The sequence below is a fragment of the Dromiciops gliroides genome, chromosome 1, assembly GCF_019393635.1.
Source record: "Dromiciops gliroides isolate mDroGli1 chromosome 1, mDroGli1.pri, whole genome shotgun sequence".
NCBI classification, from domain to species: domain Eukaryota; kingdom Metazoa; phylum Chordata; class Mammalia; order Microbiotheria; family Microbiotheriidae; genus Dromiciops; species Dromiciops gliroides.
In genome coordinates this window covers 747,954,509-747,975,828 of record NC_057861.1, presented here as the reverse complement: position 1 = coordinate 747,975,828, position 21,320 = coordinate 747,954,509, and the positions used below count along the sequence as shown (strand labels likewise).

The 21,320-nt window shown below is 50.5% G+C and overlaps 1 protein-coding gene across 16 annotated transcripts in view; it reads right to left on the bottom strand.

Annotated features, from left to right (window-relative positions):
- Positions 1–5,032: 5,032 nt before the first annotated feature.
- LRRFIP2 (LRR binding FLII interacting protein 2) overlaps positions 5,033–21,320 on the bottom strand; it is a 112,508-nt gene continuing 96,220 nt past the window's right edge. For 8 of the 16 annotated variants that reach the window (XM_043963013.1, XM_043963042.1, XM_043963027.1 and 5 more), the window contains 9 exons: positions 19,483–19,575; positions 17,830–17,922; positions 14,544–14,645; positions 14,211–14,343; positions 12,765–12,814; positions 11,746–11,866; positions 7,961–8,040; positions 7,180–7,284; positions 5,033–5,992 (listed from right to left, as the gene is read on the bottom strand). In XM_043963013.1, the coding sequence (XP_043818948.1) occupies positions 5,882–5,992; positions 7,180–7,284; positions 7,961–8,040; positions 11,746–11,866; positions 12,765–12,814; positions 14,211–14,343; positions 14,544–14,645; positions 17,830–17,922; positions 19,483–19,575 (888 nt within the window). In that variant the 3' untranslated portion in view covers positions 5,033–5,881. The remainder of the gene's footprint in view (positions 5,993–7,179; positions 7,285–7,960; positions 8,041–11,745; positions 11,867–12,764; positions 12,815–14,210; positions 14,344–14,543; positions 14,646–17,829; positions 17,923–19,482; positions 19,576–21,320) is intronic. The other 8 variants (XM_043963049.1, XM_043963075.1, XM_043963097.1 and 5 more) reach the window with 2 other exon arrangements.

Sequence of the window (21,320 nt, the reverse complement as noted above, 5' to 3'; positions counted from 1 at the left end):
GTAGGGTAGGCCTTATACAAATGGTGCCCACAGCAGAGAGCCCCCACGGGGCTGCGCGTCTGAGGTTGGGGCCCCATGCCAGAGGCGACCACAAAGAACACTTCTCAGGACTCATGCCCCCACCTTGGGACTTGATTCTGGAGAAATCTCCAAATTGTATACTTTGTGTCATTTCCCCACAAGCAGATACAAGACAGATGTAGGCAATGGGAAGGCTCCTGTTATATCAACAGGGTAAAGATGAGTGCGGGAAGAAACAGGCCCTTTCATAGTCCGAACAGACTGTGGACCACCTGGACAGGAAGAAGAAACAGATGAGATATTGAGAAAACAGGCCTGTTACACGCGATGTACCAGTGAGGGGGCACTCGTCATCCCAGCGTGTGGGGCTCTCCGCCAACAGTGGAGTAAATAAACTTCCTGATTCCATTTGATGACATTTTAAATTCTTCGAAAGGCAGAGAAACCAACAGGGGTAAATTCTGTTCTGTGTCTGATTTTCACTACTAGGAATTGGTTTCCAGGGTGGAAATGGTGCAACTCCGGCAGAGAGCGCAGCTTCCAGAGTTAGGAGTGGAGAGCCAAGCAAGATGTGGGCGTGCACCCCAACATTGGGGAGAGCAGGCCTCAATTCCACAAGGGACATTGGCTGAGGAGGAAGCGGGGGAGTGGGGAAAAGCAGCACAGAAAATCAAAGGCCAACGCAGGTTTTAGAGGAAGGACCTGGGGCCTCGGGTGCTCATCACTAGGGCAGAGCTCAGTTCCCGGAGGTCTGAGTGGGATGGGATCTGTTTCAGAGAGACCTGGGAAAGTCTGATTTCTGGGGCCGAATGAAGCCACAGAACAGGGGCCCTTCTACCCAGGCCCTAGCTACACTGTCCTGCCATCTTCCTCAACCTCATGCCAACTGTTAGTGCCGCCTCCTCTGAGATTGCCGTCCATCTGCCTGTACACCCCCGTCGAATGGAGGCGGACTATGTACCCTCAGTGCTTGCCTGGCACACAGTAGGGCTCCAGTAAATGATGACTGACTGGAGCAGGATTTCACCCTCCCCCCACCCCAAGCTCTAGCTCTGCCTATTGAAATCTCAGCCATTCCCTAATCTATGCCTTCATGGAAATAATCCCTGGGGTACAGTCTCGCCAACTTGAGTCTCTCCCTCCTCTAGGCCATGCCATCTCAGCCGTCTCAGTCACCCTCCTTAGGCACCAGTAGGACCCGACGACTCCCCTACTCCACCCCAGAGGTTCCCTCCTGGCCCTAAGGATAAGGTGCCAGCTCCTGGGGAAGTTTTGGAAGCCCTTCGGCATTGGGCCCCAACCTCAACAATCAACAGTACTCGTTACACACACGCACACACACGCACACCCCGGGGGGACACGGGGGGAGCAGTCCCTCTTCATCTCTGCCTCTTGGGGCCCTTCATGAGGAAGCTCAGACACCATCTTCTGCATGAAACCTCCCCTGACACCCCCCCCCCCCACTGCTGGTGGCCTCCTCCCCTAACTACCTTGTATTTCACCACTTACTCTCTTTCTCCATGGAGTTGTCTCCCACCCCTGACCCCGGTCCTGTTCCCATGAAGTTCTTCCCGCCCAGGGATGGGTCCCTTCTTTGTCCTTGTGTCCCCAACACTCGGCCCAGTGCCCGGCCCAGAGCAGAGGTTTAATAAGTATGTCTGATGTCGGCATGGTGCTGTGGCTCGCTCCCACTCCAGAAAGCCCTTCCCCACTTGGCTCCCCACCCCCTCCAGCCCCATCGGACAGACAACTCTACATGCAGGACCTTCGGCTTTTCTTCACATTCCCTGCCCTGTCCCCCACGCCTAGAATTCTCCTCCTCGCCACCATTTAGAATTCTTTCCTGCCTTCAAAGCTCAGCTCATGCTCTACCTCCACAAAGCGTTTCCGGATCCCGCCCCCCCCCCCCAAGCTGGTGCCTCTGCCCACAGCGTAGCTTGGGCACATCCCCCGACTTCCCTAGCAAAGGCTGCGTACTTCGGCTCAGACATCCCCGTCTGGTCCTCCCCGCTGCAGGGCCCTTCCTTCTAAAGGTCCCTGGCACCTTGTTTGTACCTGTTCGTGTCTGGGGCATGTAACATGAGGGCAGGGGCTCCTTTGCTTTGAGCCTTAACAAGTGCTGCTGGCTGGCTGCATGGATGGAAGTCACACAGAGGCCCACTGGGGCCTCAGGACCGAAGTCTGTCTTCCAAAGGGGCTGCACGGCCCTGGAGGTGGTGGGAGACCACTCAGAAGAGCCTGTGGATCCTCACCTCCACAATGGAGCCTGTCTCGGCCTCCCTTCTCTCCGCCAATCTCACCTTTTCTTAGGGGCGCCCTTAAAGCGCCAACAGCCCCTGGCTTTCCTCTGAGATCCTCTCCCCAGGCCGCTAGCAGGGACGTGATAATGCAAGATTGTGCGTGGGGTTTGTTCAGGGGAGGGGGAAGAGAAGGAGTTCTGCAGCTGATTTTATTGTCGAGTTCCCGGTGATGAAGCCAGCGGAGGTTCAGCAAATGCTAGGGAGCCGCACGGGCCATGTAGGAGGGGGAAGACTTAGATGGGGAAACTGAGGCTTAGACCTCATTCGCTTTACAGATCTCCAGGCCATCCTTCATGGCCTTTCTCCAGCCTTCCCATCCCCCTCGAGTCTGTGAAACCCTCCTCTGCTAGCTCCTCTTCCCACCCACTAACCACAGATCCCAGCGGCTCCTTTTTGTCTCCCTGAAGGTGACAACTCTCTCCTGAACACTTCACAAAGTGCCCGCCCACCACCTTTACTTGGTTATCCCAAAGACTCCTCAGACTCAACATTTTCTAAACAAAACCCCTTCTTTCCCCACAAACTTATCCCTCCACCCAACTTGCCAGTTCCCGTAGATGGTGCCACCATTTTTCCAGATGCCCCGGTTGACAACTTTGGCCCCTTCCCTCTCCCTCAACCCCCTAAGTCTTGTCACTTCTGCCTCCGCAGTTCCCAGACCATTCCCCTTGCTTCCACCCACATGGCCCTCTCCCTAATCTATCACCACCCCTTGCCCGGACGCCTGTGATAGCATCTGATCTTCCTGTCTCCAGCCTGGTCCCTCTTCAATCCATCCTCCCCCATGGCAGCCAAACTGGCCCAAAGCTCAGACCTGCCCATCTTATGTAAAAGTCTTCAAGGGATCCTCCATTGGCCTATTCAAAGCTAAGCTGCCAATTGGCTCATCCTCCCCTTCTGGCTCCAAAGGCCTGCCAGCTCCACCCCATACATATCCCATCATCTCCCACCTTTGCATCCTTGAGCCCCTCCCAGCCTTCCTCTCAATTCTGAGATGCTACTTCCTTAGTCTTGATTCCACAGTTCTAAGTGCTCGTTCCTGGACCTTACATTATATTTCCTAAGTTGGGTAGTGTCAGCTCCATAGACTGTAAGCTCCTTGAGGACCCCCACACCCCATGCCTGAACTGTGGGTTTTATCTTGGGCCAAAAAACTGGTACAAATGTTAAGCATGGGATCTGAGCTTGAGAGGCTGGCCTCCATTTTACCTTCAATAGTGCTGCTTCAGGGCAGCTAGGAGGCACAGTGGATAGAGCACCAGCCCTGGAGTCAGGACCTGAGTTCAAATCCAGCCTCAGACACTTGACACTTACTAGTTGTGTGACCCTGGGCAAGTCACTTAACCCCAATTGCCTCACCAAAAAAAAAAAAAGTGCTGCTTCCCATCTCCTTCATTGCTGGTCACCAGTGGCTTCTTCCCGGTGGCCTTGAAGTCCCCCCTCACCTGATATTGGCCCGAGTTTCCCTCTCACTCTGATGACCCCTCAGCCCCTTCCATGCTTATGTGGGGGGGTCCTCTTCTCATGCTTTCTCTTGGTCATCTCACCTACTCAGATGGCTCCCAATACTGCTCAGACTCCCAGCCACCTGCTGGGTCTCTTTCACTTGCAGGTACCACCAACACCGCAACACTTTTCCCCTTCCAACTTCCTTATTCCTGTTGATAACGGCCCCTGTAGAAAGGAGCTCATGCCCTTGTCTCACCTGGATCACTGAAATAGCCTCCTGACTCTGCATCTCTGTGGCTTCCCAGATCCACAGTTTATCCTTCATGCTGCTGCCAAAGTATTTATTTCCCAAAAGCCATCGGCAGCTCCCTTTAGATTGACACTCAAGGCCTCAGCCATATCTGGCTCCAACCCATTTTCTTCCCAGACTTTTCCTGTGACTCCCCCTTTATAGGCTACTGGCATAGTTGCAACTTGGAGAATTTCCCGTGTCTGCCTACTGCAATCTGATTCCTTCATTCTCTCCTTCCATTTTAACCCTCGTGAAACAACAAATCATTTTCTATCATACTTGTGTACGTCACACATTCTCTCTACCCACTGGATTTTAATTTGAGGGTGGACTAGTTTCTCTGATCATCATTTATTCATGAAGGGCACGAGCTCATTCATTTGACTCTAAACACACGGATGCCTCTACTGGCCACAGGAACAGCTCCAAGTGAATCAAAAAGACCCCCACCCCCACGGCCAATATCCTCTTAGCTGAAGTTGGAGGCAGTGGCTCTTACAGCCACCAGTTGACAGTTATGTGGACATGGAAAGTAAGGCTTAAACGACTTAAACTGAGCTGTGTGCCCCTTAGTATTCTTTCTGCCGATGGGTTCTCAGCTTGTGGTCCAGGGATGGGATGCAAGGAAGGAGAGCTAGTTTCTTAGCTGGGCTTTTTAAGAATAGCCCCATTGCTGTAATTCTGACGTCCCATCAACCCAACCCAAGGGTTTAAGGGTGAAAGAAACAATGTGGCTGCATTAATGGGTCTTTTTCAATAGTCACTCATGTGAGACCACCAATAGTGTGTAAAGTCTGAAGAAATGGTCACTTTTCTACCCCATGACGACAGGAAGTCCCAACTCCTGGCAGTGGCCTTCACTGAGGACAGATTTCTGTCTGAAACCAGTAATAAAGACAGTTAAGCTAAAAGACAAAGGTTTGGGTGGGTCAGGCAGGGCTCCAAAGAACTCAGCAGCAGCCCTCAGTGGTCCGGAAAGTGTCTGTTTAATAGCATCTCCATCCAGATACCCACCTGCCTGGCCTAGCCCGCCTGCCTGATCCATCCCTTCCCCCTACGATTCCTCAACTCTTGTTCCAAAAGTAAGCAGCAGATGAAATACAATTTACAATGCACAACATCTCGTCCCTACTCTTCTTTTAAGAGTCCTGGGCTCCGGACATCCTGTGACAACAAACTGGGACCTTAGGGGTGCCGTCACCCATGCAATAAAGCAAGTTTATATACATTTAACACTTTCTGATAGAAATTTAAATATTTTACAAAAAAAGTTTCCATTAAAACATATAAAGTTCACTGACCGTGTTCCCCTACCCCCACACGTCTCTTAGAAATATAAACGTTATTTGATTTTCAGGGTTCATGTGTTTGAATTGCACCACTTGTGGAGAAGGCACTTGTGTTGCAGGATGTCTCGAGCAAGTCCAGGAGGAAGCAGGTGCAAGAGGCAGCTCCTCCTCTGGGTGTGGGCAGGTGCCTCCAGGTCCGCTGGCGGGAAGGAGCGGAGGCAGAGAGGAACCATGATTCTACAAATGTCAAAACAAATCCTCTGGGTCCACCAGCTGTTCTTCTAGAATCAAACTGCTAATAAAAACCAATTCATTCACAGATTCGAGCCGGTTTCATTCTCTCATAAATTACACAGTAAAAGGACGCCACTTTTAATCATGAGACAAGAAATATCACTCAACAGCTGGGCATTCATTCAAATGGTTTGTGTGCACAGGAGGAGAGAAGTCTGAGTTAGCCTGAGCCCGGGCAGAGTCCCCAGCAGGGCGAGTTCCAAGGGAGGACGCCGCAGGCTGGGCACTCCTGCTGCTCACTGCTGAGACAGGAGGGCTGTCCGGTTGGCCTTCATCTTCTCCAGCCTCTTCACGAGGTGACTGTTGGTCATCTCCATCTCTTCTATCTTATCCAGGGCTGTCCGTAACTATGGAGAAAGAGCAAAGCTCAGGCACTGGCTGTGCGCCATTCAGTCCCTGGGACAAACGCATGGGTTCCAGTGGGGGCGGGAAACGAAAGGCTCTAGAGGAGGCCGTGAGCCCCCAGGAGGGAGCAGAGGAGCAAGGGCCTGTCTCATGTCCAAAAAGGCAGCAGGGAGCTTTGTGGGGGTGCAGAGCACATCTACCTGCTTGGTGCCTGCCGGGGGTCTCAGGGCTGTATCGGTCTGAGAGGGGCTACGCAATGGGCCCTCACTGCCTAACAGTGGAGTGTTAGTTTTATCCACAAAGCAAGAAGACGTCACGCCCACATGGATCTGAACCCTCCTGTGGGCTTACATTTGGGCTTCAGGAAGGTGGAGCATGGATTGGAGGAGGGGACGGCTCAGAAAGTCCTAAGTCCACTCAGCAACTGTTGCTGGCGTCCAGGCAAAAGGGAGGAGGGGCCAAGAAAGAGACAGATGCCCCAGATGTAGAGGGGAGGCAGGAAAACCACTCCTTGCCACCTCATGGGTCATGGGAAGTGTGGGAAGAGTAGAGGCCGACTCCGACACTGAATGTAGGTGCCAGGAAGGATTTGGGCATTCTCAACAGAAAAGGGGAACCAGGGGGAAGAGGTCTGTTTCAAAGACAATGAGTTCTCTTTGAGGTGTGCTAGATTAGCGGTGCCCATGGGACACCTAGAAAGACATGTTCAGCTGGCATTGTTGGTGAAGGAGGACTAGAACACGGGAGAGACACATCAGGCTAAAAAGAGCGATTTTCCTATTAGCAGGAAAAAACATTCAAGGCTCTGAAAATGGGACTAAGGTCTTGATGTGGGCTTTTGGGCTTCCCCGAGCCAGGCTGATGCTGGGGAAGGCAGGGCCATCACCCAGTCAGTTGTACAGACACTGGTCCATACTGAGGGCCTGCTGCAGCCTCACTCTGCAGGCTGACCCTCCAAGGGGTCAAGGCCAGGGGTGCTCACCAAAGGAGCCATGAAAAAGCCAACATCACTTGTCAGATACAGGAATGATCAGTGCTATTTGTCTCCCTTCCCCTCCCCAAACCTCTCCTTCCTCTCTCACATCCCTCCTCCCCCTCCTGCAGTCCCTGAAACTACACAGAACACTTGGTCCGCGGGTCTCCATCTCATGCATAGGTGCCACCCCTCAGTCTCCTTTGAAGCAAATACCTCGCGCTGAAGCTTCCTCTTGTCTGCTTTGAGTTCGTCCTCCACTTTCTCCGCATTCTCTGCTGCACTCTTGTACCTGGCCACCTGCCCTTCCAGCCTCCCGATCTGTAACAGGAGCCACCTGTCATGCCGAGGCTCTTGGCCCCCAGCACTCCCTGCTCCCCACCCTGGTGGACCCCACAGAAGGCAGCTGGAACAGTGAGAACCCACTGGTGGAAACACCGTGTAGCCAGCATCTGAGTAATGTACTGAGCCCACACCCCCTGCCAATGACCCATGGGCGTACTGGGGATGGAGCGCTATTCACTGATCTCCCACCCTGATTCCCACTGGACAGTCCTCAGCAGGCCGCTTCCGACAGCATTCAAGGGGATAAACGAGACAGAGTTTGAGCAAGAACACAGACTTGTGTTCCAAGGGATTTTCATCTGGGCTCCTCAGTCTCTTATTTTCCATAATACTTGTTAATGGGAGAAACTATGTTTTGAATTCTTCTATTGGCTTTTATAGCCAGTCACAGAATGAGGTCCGGACAAACCCTGAGGCGCTCAGGGACATCAGACAGGCCAGGAGAGGGTCTCAAGCCTGGTCATGGGATCTAGAGCAGAACACAGCGAGTGGAACGAGAGGCTTGGCCTTGCCCCCCTCGGCCCCCCGGGAGCCAGAATTTGGAGCCATGAGCATCCCCCCACATGGGAGGGGCTGTCCCCTCTCAGCAGGGGTGGTCTGTGAGGACAGGCCAGACCAGAGGCAGATTCTATGACTCCCAAAAAGCACTTACATTTTGCTCCATGGTCGTTATATCTTGTTCTGCTTTGGAAAGCTTGAATTTGTATTCACTAATTTGTCTGTTGGCATCTCCTGGAACAAAAGACAACCATGAGAGGAGTCCTCCAAGCAGGCGTCAGCCGTCAGGGCTCCTCTAGCCAGGGAGCAGGCTGGCTGCCACCAACACTCCATTCTGGCTGCCTCTCTTTGGGCCCGGCGGATGGCTGGCCTAGCTTCCATCCCCCTCCTCCACTGCCCTTTCTTCCTATGAGGCCCTAACACAGCTCTGTTCTCTATTCAAGCCTTCTGTGTCCCCAGGACAGGAAATGGGAAATGCTGATCCTGGCTTTCAAGCACACCTGGCTGGACACTCAGCCAGTACCAGCCCCAGTGCTGAGATCAGGCCACTGGAGACCTCGCCCGTCCAGGCCCAGCTGAGGAAGCTTGCCCTGAGCCACCTCTTTTGTGAGGGACATTACAAGGCTAAACTGGTTACGTTCCTACGCAGGAAGACAATGCGTGTAACCCATAAGAACTTTTTCATTATTAGGGCAGGTGGATGGAGTCTATTTAGACAGAGGGCACAGGTGTGAGTTGAATAGGAAGGGAGGATATCTTAAAATGAAGGGGTGGAAGAGAAATGCACTGGGAAAAAGGGAAAGGGAGAGGTGAAATGGAGTAAATTATCTCACATAAAAGAAGCAAGAGAAGCTTAAACAGTGGAGGGGAAGATGGGGGGGGTGCGGGGGAATAAATGAACCTTACTCTCATCAGAATTGGCCCCAAACGGAATAACATGCACATTCAATTGGGTACAGTAATCTATCTTACCCTGCAGGAAAGTAGGAGGGGAAAGGGAATGGGGAGGGATAGAAGGGAGGGCAGATTCGGGGAGGGGGCATTCAGAAGCAAAACACTTTTAAGGTGGGACAGGGTGAAAGAAGATAGAGAATAAAGCAAATGGTGTGGGGAGGGAATAAGATGGAGGGAAATAGTGATAAAAAGTGTGAAAAAAATTTTGAAGCAGGTTTGTCTGATAAAGGCTTCATTTCTCAAACACATAGAGAACTGAGTCAAATTTATTAATAGTCATTCCCCAATTGATAAATGATTAAAAGATATGACCAGTTTTCAGATGAAATAAAGCTATCTATAGCCATATTTTAAAATGCTCTAAACCACTACTGATTAGAAAGATGCAAATCAAAACTATTCTGGGGTACTATCTCATACCTATTGGACTGGCTAAAATAATAGCAGAGGAAAATGACAAACATTACAGGGGATATGGGGAAAACAAGACATTAATGTACTGTGGAGTTATAAACGGATTCAACCATTCTGTAGAGCAACTTGGAACTAGGGCCAAAAAACTATAAAATCATGCATACTCTCTGACCTAGCAATACCACTACTGGGTTCCTATCCAAAAAGAGATAAAAAACAAAAAGTTAAAGGACCTATGTGTACAAAAAAATTTATAGTAGGTCTTTTCTGGTGGCAAAGAATTAGAAATCGAAGGGATGCCCACCAACTGTTGTGGTATGTGGTTACGATAGACCATTATTGTGCTGTCAGAAATGATGAGCAGGAAGCTCTCAGAAAAACCTGGGAAGACTTACATGAGCTGATGCAAAGTGAAATGTGCTGTGTACAAAGTAACAGCAGTACTGTAAGATATTCAGCTGTGAATGACCTGGCTATTCTCAGCAATACAATGATCCAAGATAACTCTGAAGGACTTATGATGAAAAAGGCGATCTATTTCCAGAGAAAGAACTGATGGTGTCTGAATACAGATTGAAGCATTTTTTAAACTTCATTTTTCTTGAGGTTTTTTTAAAATCAGTTTTCTTTCACAACCTAATATGGAAATGTTCTACATGACTATACTTGTACAACTTATATTGAATTATTTGCCTTCTTAAAGCGGGGAGGGTGAGGAAGAGAATTTGGAACACAAGGTTTTAAAAATGGATGTTGAAAATTGTTTTTACATGTAATTGGGGAAAAATAAAATTCTAAATAAAACAATTTTTAAAAGAGGGTACAGGACCTGAGTTCAAATCCGGCCTAAGACACTTGACACATACTAGCTGTGTGACCCTGGGCAAGTCACTTAACCCCAATTGCCTCACCAAAAAAAAAAAAAAAAAAAGAGGGTACAGGGGCCACAGATAAAAATCTTGGCAGGAGATGGAGCTGCAGGCAAGCATGGTGGACACGATGCTGCCTGAGCACAGAGCACAAGCCTGGGAACTTCATGCCTCAGGAGGTTCAGCTAAGACTCTCTCCCAAAAGCAGAAAAGACTCATCTTAGTGATAATTTAATTCTTTAAAGAAATTCTATTCTGGATTTGATTCTCATTCGTGAAAAGGAAATGCGTGTGTGTGACTTGCAGACAGAAGAGAGCCAGCATCCGAGAGCCTTCAAAAACACCGCTCTTAGGACACAAGTGAGATATTTACGTGCCCTGCACAAAGGCCCAGACGTGCTTCTCCAGTCTGTAGAAAGTGCAAAGCTGGGAGCAGGGCTGGCCCCCGAACCAGAGACAGGGCCTCTGTGGGCTAAACCACTGGCATCAGTCCAATGAAATTTAGATTTCAAGGTGATGAAGAAAGAGCCTGATTCCCGCCCCCCCCCCCCTGCCACGTGCAAGATGGGTGGGGTGGGGGAAGGAGGTTTTCCCATACCCTGCATGTCAGGCAGAGGCCTCAATGAAAGGAGAGGGGAGGGAGCTGAAGCCTCAGTCTGCCCCCTTGTCCTCTGAGGACCCTCCCCTCAGAGTCATTCTTCTCTCCTAGAAGTCCAGCTTCCAGGACAGGGAGGTGGGCAGCCTGCAGTCTTCAGCCCTACTCAGACCATTGCAGGACAGGCTGAAGGGCACCCAGGATCCTGGGGGGCCACAAGAGCTGTCCAAGTATGGGAAGGGCTGTCACGGAGAAGAAGAGAGACTACACTTGTCCTTCCTGGCTCTAGAGGGCAGAATGGGAAGCGAAGGTGGGGTCTGCACAGAGGCTTGATGGGAGGTAACCATCTCCCCTCCCAAAAAAATGAGACATGTGGGAGGAGAGGGAGAGAGGTGTACATAGGTATATATCTGTGAATGTACATGGGCCTAGTTTCTCACCTCAAAACAGGAGGGGGATATTTTTTTTTTTTTTTGCAGGCTAATGAGTGTTAAGTGACTTGCCCAGGGTCACACAGCTAGTAAGTGCCAAGTGTCTGAGGCTGGATTTGAACTCAGGTTCTCCTGAATCCAGGGCCGGTGCTTTATCCACTGCGCCACCTAGCTGCCCCCCTAGGATGGGGATCTTAATGAAAATGCAAGATAGAAATGGGCAGGCTTTCCCAGACTACTTCCTTTAACCAACATGTTCTGTGCCATTGTGTTTACCATTGATTGATAATGAAAAAGCATTTGATTAGGGAGTGAAAAATATAGCCTCAAGGCCTCTCCACCAAAAAGGCCTCCCCATGTCCATGAAGAGCGAGCCCTAGAGAAGCCTCAAGAGTTGCCCCTCAGCATCAAACAGAGCACGCCACAAGGAGAGCTGCTCTTGTCCCTGCCCCGCCCCAGTATCTGCGAAGTCCCTGAAGGGAGCAGGCTCTGGTGAGATTCTCCCTGGGCAGGTCGCCCTGTTCTACCTGACTGGGCCCCCAGAGTCCTCCCTGCGGGGCCTCATGAATGAGAAAGCCCGGGAAGGAAGAGCTTGCGGCTGCGGCTGCGGTGTGACATGTGACATCCCTCTGGGCTCTGCATGGGGTAGGCCCGGGAGGGAGGGGCTCCTACATACTCTGCATCTCGATGAGCTGTAGGTCTGACCCGTTCTCCAGCCCTCCCAGGTCTCCAAAGGTGCCGTCGTGCCGCGAGTATTTCTGTCTTTCTTCTTCCAGCTGCAGTTTCAGCTTTCTGATCTGAAATCAGGACAGACACGTATTGCAATGCAAGATCAGCTAAGTGCAGAACAACCATGCAGCACTCTCTCCGGCAACCACTGGTTCTCTCACCCACTGCAAGGTGGGCCGAGGGGTCGAGAACAAGAACTCAGGTGTGCCAAGAAGAGTGAGCACCATCTCCAGGGCGAGGACTCGAAAACGCCAGGCCTCCTCCCATCACACCCTGTGCTCTTTGTGAAGGGAGGCGGAGCTGACTCACCTACCTCCTCCCTCTTAGGGGTGTTGGAGGTGTCCAGCCATAACTGTTCACCCCCTCAGCACCTTCACCTCATCCGAAGGAGGGTCTGGTGGCAGATGCTCAGGACAGTCCTGTGCCTGGTTTCCTTCCTCATGCTCAACTCCACAGTGGCGGGCCCAGCTCATGGACCCAACACACATGTGACCCAAGGCCTTCTTCGGTCCCCGAAGCCCAAGGAAACCTCAGTTCCAGCCTCCATGGTGCACCCCCTCAGTGAATACAAACCAACTTTTTTAGGATCTCGGTGAGTGTGTGGAAGCTAGGGAGCCAGCCCTGTGGGAGGCCCTGGCCACACTGCTCACTTCACTCCCAAGGGCTTGGTGGTCAGGGGAGACTAAAGTCATCCAAACAATTACAGAGAGGGAAAAACTGCCCATTTCTGAATAATCTTGGAAGGGAAAATAGAGAGGAAATCTTGGCACACCCCGTCCCCCAAAGAAAATACCATCTTCCTTACAAAAATCACTCTATAAGTAGGAATATTAGAGATGTTCTGACCCTGGGGTCACACAAGTCCAACTGTGGTAGAGCTGAATTCTGACCCTTGGCCCCAGGATACTTTCCTCTCCTTATCACACATCTGCGCCATACACACAACAGAAGGGACTTGGTCTTTACCTGTGACAGCAGCTCCTCTTTTTCTCCAGCAAGTTTTCGTAGCCTTACATCTAAGACAAACCAAAAAAAAAATAGAAAAATAGAAAGACAGACATAAAGAGAAAGACAGTAAGACAGTAAGACAGTAAGACAGGAAGGAAGGAAGGAAGGAAGGAAGGAAGGAAGGAAGGAAGGAAGGAAGGAAGGAAGGAAGGAAGGAAGGAAGGAAGGAAGGAAGGAAGGAAGGAAGGAAGGAAGGAAGGAAGGAAGGAAGGAAGTTTTTTTTTAATTGAGTTGCTTTTCAAGGAGTGATAATGCTTAGAATTCACGGTTACTTCCAACACACACTCTTGAGCACATTTAAAGAAATACATGGTGAGAATACAAAAATCAAAGATTCCAAGCACTTCTCAAATCTGTACCTACTTCCACACCACCGACACAACATCCCTAATACCCACCACAATCCCAAGGTCAGGGGTTTTTCATTTTAAAGCCAATAGCAGCCTCAGACACTTGACACTTATTAGCTGCGTGACCCTGGGCAAGTCACTTAACCCTTACTGCCCTGCCCCCCCAAAAACGAAAAAATCCATTAAAAAAAAAATAAAGCCAATAGGAAGTATAAAGGTGCCCCTTTAAAACTGGCATCATCTCATCTGGAAGAAGCAAGCAAATCCCGATAACCACAGTGCTGCCAATTTCCAAAGGAAACGGGTCCCAAAATCACAATTAGAAGTCAAAGACACGAGAGGTGAGCGCCTTTCACGGGGGATGAGCAAAAAATGTTTCCAGTGTGAGTCACTGTGTGGGTGCAGGGAATGGGTGAAGTGTGAGGGGGACTTGAGAGGTCAAGTGCAGCCGCCCCTCATTTTTGCCAGTACGGAATTCATAGGGCATCTGGCCCCCCCCAATCAGACACTCACTCATCCCCAGGCTGGAAGGCATCTGACTGGCCCTGGCCATGACTGTGCACACCAGCAACAGGCCATTAGTAGCCAGAAGCTACCAAAATCCAAACTCTTCCTTGCTGGTGGCAGCCCAGTGACTCTGTGGGCATCAGGCAAGGTGCCTGTGGCATTTCCCCCACAAAACATTAGACCTCCTCCCCCACCCCTACATGGTCCTAATCTATGGTCTAATCACACTCCTCTGTCTAACCATGCCACTGTGGTTTAAAGCTCCCACCAGTTAATTTGATCTGGGTGACAAGTGCAGAAAAGTGAAATTGTATGGACGCCCGGCCAGATTCTGCTCAGCTTCCTGATGGCTAATGTAGATACGGACCATCTCCTCAGAGTGGAGCCCGATGTGAATGGCCAAGACCACGGCCATGGTACAGAGGAGCCTCACACTGCCTCCATTTCCTGTCTGGGACCTGACTGCCCAGCCAAGTGACAGACTGTGCACCTGCTACGTGCGGGCAGCAGAGGCCCAGCTCCCACCAACATTTGGACTTGTTCTTACCTAGGGGCCCTTCCCCCGCAGACTCCAAGACCTGAGCTGCTTCCTGAGACACCACAGTGATGGCACCCACCACAGGCTCATGGCTGACGTCACCATTTGGAGTGCCATCCGGGATTATAACTAAGCCATGTTTCTGAAAGACAAAAAGCCGTCACAAATGAGAACAGCCAAGAAAACGAGACGCTGGCTCACATGGAGGCCCCAGATCGGCCATGGGCGAGGGCCTCGCCCTACAGTTGGCCAGCTGGGCACGGAGGTGGGCGGGAGCAGAGGCCTGGGCGCCCGGCCCCCATCAGGGAACGCTGTGGGGTGGATGACAGACCGCTCACCTACCTCTCCTGTCTCCAGGGTTTCCTTCAGCTTGGCCAACTCCTCTCTGAGCGCATCCCGCTCATTCCTAATGCAGTCAAAGGACTCTTTCTGCCTCTCTAGGGCCTGGGTTGGGGCAGAGCCGCAGGGAAAGAAGAAAGAGTGTGACAGAGAGCAGGGATGCGGACCTCCCAAAGCCCAGCTGAGTAAGGGGACAGAAAGCCAGAGGGGTCACCACTCTTGGAAGAACAGGTGTTCATGCATGAGCTCGCCATTAAGAACATGCTCACACAAACGCACACGCACTGAGCATGGACACTCCCCTTTCTCTTCCAGATATGATAAACAGGAAGGGGAAGACGGGATTAGATACATAGCCCAAAGTCTAGGTGGAGGTGGGTTGGGGACACTGAAGCAGCTGGGTGGTAAAATGGACAGAGCAGAGGCGTGGAGTTAGGAAGACAAGTTCAAATGCAGCCTCAGACGCTTTCTAGCTGTGTGACCCTGGACAAGACCCTTGAGCTCTGTCTCAGTGTCCTCATCCGTAAAACTGGGATAATGATGGCCCCTGCCTCCCAGGGTTGTGGTGAGAACTCTGTTGAGTGCTTAGCGCAGTGCCTGGTGCAAAGGGGGTGTTCTAGGTTAGCTACTACTATTATTATCATCATTTACTAGATTTAATTAAAAAAGATCCCCAAACACTTGTTCAACGAAAGCCATTTCAAAGTCTGTTGCTTCTGACAATAGGTAGCGGGTTGGACTGGAACTGAGCCCCCACAGACGAGCCACACTCCCGCAGGGCGCTTGTCTCCTCGGTGGCTTACCTATTTTAACGCGCATTACAGTGACCTGGGCACACACTCTCCTACCCTACTAGGTTTTCAGTTCCTCCAAGTGCCTCCCTTCTGAAGTCCGCACACACTGCCAAGCTGAGGACGGGCACCACAACGTACGGCAGCACTGTGGCCAGCCCGGGACCTTTTTCTGTGGTGCCTGAGAGTCAGTGACTAGATGGGGCCCTCAGCAGGGCCTCCGCGGAGACCAGAAGTGTCCGCCGCCCATCAGTTCTCATCACCACCAAAAGATCCCCTCCCTTGACCTCCCAGCCTTCTTTAAGTGGGCTGGAAAAGCTTTAATCTTAAACTCCATAATCTCATCTTCAGTGCGTAACCAAAACAGCCGCGACTCTTTCCAATGCATCCTGTCCCAGCATCCCTGGAAGGGCCTCACTCTTAGCACACTGGCAGAGGACGACCAGCAGAGTACTGGGAGGGATGATGGGCAGGGACATAGTCCCAGACGGTTCCTGTCCCCAGGGAAGTCTTAGTTCTGGTTTTCTCACATCTTCCACAGTTCTCCTTTTGACAACTGTATGTCCCAAAGCAGTCACCAGTGTTCACTCTTAGACATCAATAGTCTAAGAATGTGAGTGCGGTGAATTACAGAACTCATAGAGAGCACGCTCCCTGAGGGCAGGCTGCACTGTTCTGACTCTGTCTTCCTAGCACCTTGCATAAAACAGGCACCATCCCAACAGATTTCACAAGTAAATGCACAAAGGACACTTTGCCCCCAATCCTGGCCTCAGCTGTTAATGTCTGTGTGCCCAGCATCATGCAGAACATGCAATTCTGGCAAGAGGACAATGGGTGCTAAGGCAACAACATGCTTTACTGACACAACTCCTCAATGAAGGCTGCCTTCATGCATGATTATTCAGGAACAGACCAATATGGAGTTGGGAACTCTAAGTAGGAAAGCTCTGTGGTGCTTCTATGTGTGGTGCTGGGCGCTGGGTGTTTGATTTTGGTTTTGTCTTAATGCACTTTCATTTTTCTCTTCCCATAATTGTAGATGGGAGCGTAGAGACATCTGTTAAATCCACTCATTTCACCAGGATGTCTGAGACCTCTGAAAATACCTAATGCTGGAATCAAGTGACTTGAAACTGACCCGACCAATAGAGTACATTTGTCCATATCACCACTGAACTTGGATTTGCGAGAAAACAATGCTTTGAAAAGACAATTATTTTTAAATAAAATTACATACTTCTTGAAGTCTAATCTCCTCCTCTCTGCAGTGTCCAATTCTATTATTGTAAAGTCTGACAGACAAGAATAAGGCGGGGAGAAGTTGATGTGTTTTTTAAAAGGACTGGCAAGCCCTCGAGAAGCGTTGGCACACTGTGGCAGAGACTCCTTCTCAAAGAGTATGACGAAATCTCTCACTGGGAAGGTAGAATGGACAGCCCTAATGTGGTTTCTGTGGCACAGGGGAAATCCTAAGGGACAGCCAGACCAACGCTAAACTTTGGCCTATGGACAGAAAATGGGCATGTTATACTCAGTGAGCAACAACATTCAAAGACTGAAACTAAAGCTTCAGGTATGTATCTTGTAAATAGTGATTTGCTACTGCTTCTTTTGTGTAAACAGAGCCCCCCACACTCCTCGGGACAAAACTTCCCCTTGGGTTAAGAAAAACCCATTAGTTCACCTCGATTGTTAGAGAAAACAGAGGCTTCTAGACCACTTTAGTGCTTAGGAATGCCCTGATTCTGTTGTCACAATAAAGCTTGGTACCAGAGGGGCCATTCCGAGTCAACGGCAGACACAGCCCACGGGAGTGTCAAAACCCGCCTGTGAAGGGTTTCTTTTTTCACGGCCTGAATGTTTGGGGGCCAAGATCACTTCAGTCCTGACATGACCCCTGATACAACTGGGGTGGAAAAAGCTACCAAAATGCTAATAAAGGGAAAAGGGAAAAGTCTAAGCCCTGAGGAAAAACAAAACACAAAAAACAAAACCCAAGCCCTTCCACACCTCCCAGTAAAACCCAGGCTTCAGTTCCTGGGAATATATTTGACATCTTCCTACTTTAACCAAAGCACTTATGTAGTATTAAATGCTCCCTCACTTCTTTGTGGAATCCTTCTGCCACAAGAGTGCTGGACTCCCCTCTGGGTTTGTACTTCTAGGCACAGGGCCGCAGCAGAACCCTGTGGCTGGCCACAGTTTGCTTCCCAAACCCAGAGCTGGCTGAGCCTCCTGCCTTGTACTTGAGTGGATGGTCAGGGGGCTCTGGACCTGCCCTAAGTGGTTCTCCCGAATAGGGGTTCCTTGTGGGAGGTGGTAGAAGGGAGAAGTCTCTCATTATTTCCCTGTTGGTTCACATTTGATGCTGACCAAATATGCAGACACCATCACAGCAAACATTTTTTTTAGGGGGGCGGAGAATAGAAAAACTAAACCATATTGGTCTCTTCCAGATCAGTGAACTTTTCCCAAAGCCCAATTTCTTCTCATACCCCAATTTTTTTATCTTTCCAAATAAGTGTCTCCTGGAGGTCAAACAAGTCTTTGGTTATGGTGTCTACTCTCTGCTGCATGCATCGCTTCTCCTGCAGGGGAAAAGAAATAACCAAGAAGCAGAAAGAAAACAGGAGGCGAAGGGACAAGAAAACCAGGAAGGAAACTGAGCCATAAGGTGACTGAGGGAAAGCTGCGCAGAACGGGAGGGGGCTGCCTTGCAGAGAAGGCAGGTGGGCACCCAAGCCAAGGCGATTCGCCCAAGATCACCCAGCTACTGAAGGACCAAGATTCAAACCCAGCAAGCTCCAAGCACCGAATTCCGTCCATTTTCACACATTAATGATTCCATAGGTATCCAAAAAAGGGAAAGGCCCCAAAGCAAAAATGGGGCCCAGGGCTGTGATTGGATGGAGCCAAAGAGCCAAGAGAACCACTGGAATTACAGGTCTGGGGCAGGGGGATGGCAGAACCCCATGGACCCACAGCCTGTCTCCAGGTATAGTTCCTGACACTGGCCTGCTGGACTTCAGGAAGGCTCAGCCCTTCTTGAGGGAAGAGGGCCAACCACCACAGGCAGAAACACAAGGCCTTGTTCTGGAGTGGGGCCGGGCCAGCCTTCTCTGGTCTTTACTCATCCAGCCAGTAAAACGGACCCTCATCCACACTTCACCACTGACCAGACACCTTCTCACCTTATTGGAGTACCCAGTGTGCTGTCTTTGGGAGTGTCCATTAAGAACCTGAATTTAATGTCAGTCAAGAAAAAGGAAAGACGAGAGCGCACCCAGCTCTACTCGGGCATCAGTAGGCTCCACACTGCACAGCCGAGCCCTCAATCCCTGAGGGAATTTCTGGGCACCTCCTGCTCCCCTTTGTTCGCCCTCCCACCTTCTCTGAATGTTTGCTTTCATCTCTTCCCTCGACATGCTGCTTGTGCCCCCTGCCTGCAATCTCTAAGAACAGGTCAGAAGAGGAAGATTTACCTACATTTCATCCTTGCTGCGACATGGTTGGGGGGGGGGGGGCATAGAAACAGTGGCAGGAGAGGCATGAAGAAAACGACAGAAGCCAGAACAAAGGTGGGGCTTGTCACAGTTGATCCACCTTACAAGCTATGGGCCTCTGAGGAGCTGCAGACGTGACAACAAGGAGAATGACTGTACTGGGGTCAGCACACTGGGTGTTGTGGGCCTACAACAGGAAAGTCTCTGAAAGTGGCTCTCCCTGGCCTTCAGAGAACATCCCATCTACCAGCAGCCTCCTCAGGGCTTCCCCAGCATGGACACTGAGAAGCTGCAATGGAGTGGGCATCTCAGCAGGAAACACAGGGACTGACTCAGAAAGAAGAGCCTAAAGACTGGCTCTCATGCCCAAAGTCTCTGCACCCTTTAGGGAAGGAGAGAAAACCAAGAGCAAGGCTCCACAGGTGAAGCCCTGGAGGCCAAAAGAAAGCAAACTAGCAGGAGAGACCTGCTTTGGAGGAGCAGGAACAAGAAGGTGGACGGTGCCTTGTGCTCCCTCGAGTCTCTCTTCTGGGCTGAGCGACGGCAGGCATGGCTTTGGGATCTAGCACCCAGCAGCCCTCCCAAGGCTCTCGCAGGGGCAGGAGAGCCCCGCAGAGAAGACGCCCTCCCCCCGGCCGCCCCTACCTCGATGAGCTCGTCCCGCTGCCGCAGGCCCTCCTTGAGCATCTCCATCTTGTGCTGCAGCACGGCGCACAGGTGCTTCTGCCGCTCCAGCTCCTGTCAGCAGACAGACAAGACCCCTGAGGAGTGGAAGCCACTCACCCATGTGGGAAGACCAAGGGTCTGATTGTGCTTCCACCCCCAGCCAAAGGAAAAGGGCACCATCAGGGCACATGGAGCTTTATCCCTTCAGTGGCTTATTTAATGGTTGTGAAACATTAGCATTGTGGTGACCTCAGTTTCCTGGCCCTCAAAGCAGGCTGAAGAATAAGGCCATCCTACAGAAATCAAGCTAGAAAAAAAGACAACTTGTGGGGTGGGGAGGTGGGGAAAGTGAATTCTTCCCCCTCACATTTATTGCTGCTGCTCTACACACACACACACACACACACACACACACACACACACACACACACACACACACACACACACACACACACACGGCCCTGGATGTGAACGTGCTAACAAATGGGACAACACTTAGAGAACACAAGAAAGCTCAGAATGATGGTGTTGGGCAGAGCTGTGAATGCAAAGAGAAAATGTCCCTTCTAGGCAAAGTCAGGACTTCCAAATTACCTTTGGAAAATGGCCCTAAATAAAAAGCAGATACTCACTTTACCTTAGGACTTAAACACATGCTCACCTGACAATGTCCAAGTTTCTTTTCATTTTTAAACCAAAAATGAGGATGTGAAAAAATTCTCCTGAGGCAAAGGAGCTAGAAGCACAGCTCATCTGCAATGCCCAATGCCACTGGGCAGTACACATCTCCCAGTATGACACTACACAACATTCTCGTGTGTTTTTTTCTCCCAAACACCAACTTTTCCTGCTTCTAAAGGCTCGGGCCAATGCATTATCGGTAATTGTGCTACTGGGCAGGAGGAGCCCTGGTTTGGAGTCAGGGAGACACTGCCACCCCCAGGCTGGGTCATCTGGGCTAGTCCTTTCATCTCCTTAAGGCTCAGTTTCCTCATCTATAAAATAAGAACACCTCCATTTACCCTGCCATACTCTTAGGGTATTGTGCTCAAAGCATTCTAGACTTGTGAATGCTACTATTATAAATGTGGGTAACTCTTCTCGGCCTGAGGGAGCCACACTGGCCACAGAGGAGCCTGGGGTCAACCCCTCCATGAGTCTCATGACAACTCCCTTCAATTCTTTTCAAGAGGAATTTAACAGACGCTGGAGGGGTGGGGTACCCTGCTTCTTGAACATCTAACTGAAAGCAGTCAGTGGATTTCTAGCAATGTTAGGTCCACGGGTATTAGATGATTTCTCTTCTTTACTTTTTTTTTTTTTTTTTGGTGAGGCAATTGGGGTTAAGTGACTTGCCCAGGGTCACACAGCTAGTAAGTGACAAGGGGCTGAGTCCGGATTTGAACTCAGGTCCTTCTGAATTCAGAGCCAGTGCTCTATCCACTGGGCCACCTAGCTGCCCCTCTTCTTTACTTTTTAATCATTCCATTCATAGGTTATAAACTCAGAAATCCAATTCTCTTAGCAACGTTCTGAAAATTATCCCCGTACCTTCACCCCCTCATTAGTCTCAAGTAACCAGATAAATCGTCACCTCTAACCAAGTGGGATGCGGCTTATCTCTGTTATCAAAGTATCTACAGAGATTGTAGAAAAAACTCAACTTGTCATGCCAGGACACCTGGAAGTCTGTGGAATGATCCCAGTCACTGAAAAACTGGGAATAATGAACAAATGGTGCCCCCAAGGCTCTGAAGCTGGGATTTCGAAGCTAGCAAGGCAAACTCTCAGTGCCAGGGAATGGGGCCCTGCCACAG